This window comes from Pelobates fuscus, chromosome 11, assembly GCF_036172605.1.
Source record: "Pelobates fuscus isolate aPelFus1 chromosome 11, aPelFus1.pri, whole genome shotgun sequence".
Classification (NCBI taxonomy): Eukaryota; Metazoa; Chordata; class Amphibia; order Anura; family Pelobatidae; genus Pelobates; species Pelobates fuscus.
The window spans coordinates 85,316,101-85,317,505 of NC_086327.1; the positions used below are offsets into that span (position 1 = coordinate 85,316,101).

General features: G+C 32.5%; 1 protein-coding gene across 1 annotated transcript; it reads left to right on the forward strand.

Annotated features, from left to right (window-relative positions):
• The first annotated feature begins 232 nt into the window (after positions 1-232).
• Positions 233-1,165, forward strand: LOC134576905 (putative gustatory receptor clone PTE01). Its single transcript, XM_063435579.1, has one exon. The coding sequence runs from the start codon at positions 233-235 to the stop codon at positions 1,163-1,165; it is 933 nt and encodes a 310-aa protein (XP_063291649.1).
• Positions 1,166-1,405: the final 240 nt, after the last annotated feature.

The window sequence follows — 1,405 nt, forward strand, 5'->3', positions numbered from 1 at the left end:
ACTCGCTAACAATTGTTTTCACGATAAGCAGTATTTTGTAGGAGAAAAATAGCTCCCCAGATTGTACTTCAGTCTTGTTCCTTTAATAAAAAAAAGAATGGAGTGCTGTAAATCGAAAAATTAAAAAAATATTTTTGGAGTGGAGTAGGACTGATCCTTTAAACCTGTAAAAGAAGGCCATGTCATATTTTTAATCTGTGTTTTATTCCCACAGATTTTTTATTTACTTTTGATGGAAGTGAAAAATCTAACTTTTACGAGTGATTTTATTCTTTTAGGCTTTTCAGAGGGACGTGTGATATTGTCATTTTTTATGTCTGTGATCTACACAATGATTCTAATGGGAAATGTTGCTATTGTAAGCATTATACGGATTGATTACAATCTCCAGATCCCAATGTATTTTTTTCTCAGTTATCTCTCCATCTTAGACATTTGTTACTCTTCAGTTACTCTTCCTTCCATGATCTTCAACTCTGTAACAGGCAACAGGAGAATTTCCTTCTGTCTATGTTTTACTCAGCTGTATTTCTTTATCGCCTTTGGAGGATCTGAATGCCTATTGCTAGCAGCTATGGCATATGATCGATACGTGGCAATATGTAACCCCCTACATTATCCAAATGTCATGAACAAAAAAATATGCTCTTATCTTGTTTCAGCATCCTGGTTTGGTGGCTTCTTGAACTCTATTCTCCACACCTACATGACATCTAAATTGAACTTTTGTAAAAACAGAACTGTGAACCATTTCTTTTGTGACGTTCCTCCACTGCTAAATTCTTCTTGTACAGATACTCAGACCAGCCAAATATTATTGTATATTATTAATGTTCTACTGGGGATAATTCCATTATTGTTTGTTTCCATTTCTTATATACATATTATTTCCACAATCTTAAAGATTCCATCTTCTACTGGAAGACGGAAAGCCTTTTCAACATGTTCCTCCCATATCATTGTTGTTACAGTTTTTTATATAACAGGCAATTTTAATTATATAGGTCCTACTCCAAGAGATATGTTTGATATTCTAAGATTGTCACCCATGCTGTATAGTGTTGTAACTCCCTTGTTTAATCCTGTTATCTACTGCTTGAGAAACAAGGAGGTTAAAAGAGCTTTCAAAAAGATTCTCTCTAAGAAATGGATTTTAAATGTGTGATTTAAAATTTATAATTAGTTAAAACTAAGTTGAAAATACAGAACAAACGGGCAGGTAAGAGATGATGGATGGATGATGGAGGATTGTAAAACAAAAGAAATAATAAATGCAAAACTCCTTTGTATATCTATCAAATATAAAAGTTGCAAATATTATTATACTCAATAGTTGATGTAGTACAGGTTGATAGGAGGAACTTAAAGTATTTGAAATTTTAATAGAGGATAATAGATGAGTAAA

What these genes read in the sequence shown, in the direction of transcription:
- LOC134576905 (XM_063435579.1), top strand. Translation starts at nt 233, where the DNA reads ATGGAAGTGAAAAATCTAACTTTTACGAGTGATTTTATTCTTTTAGGC.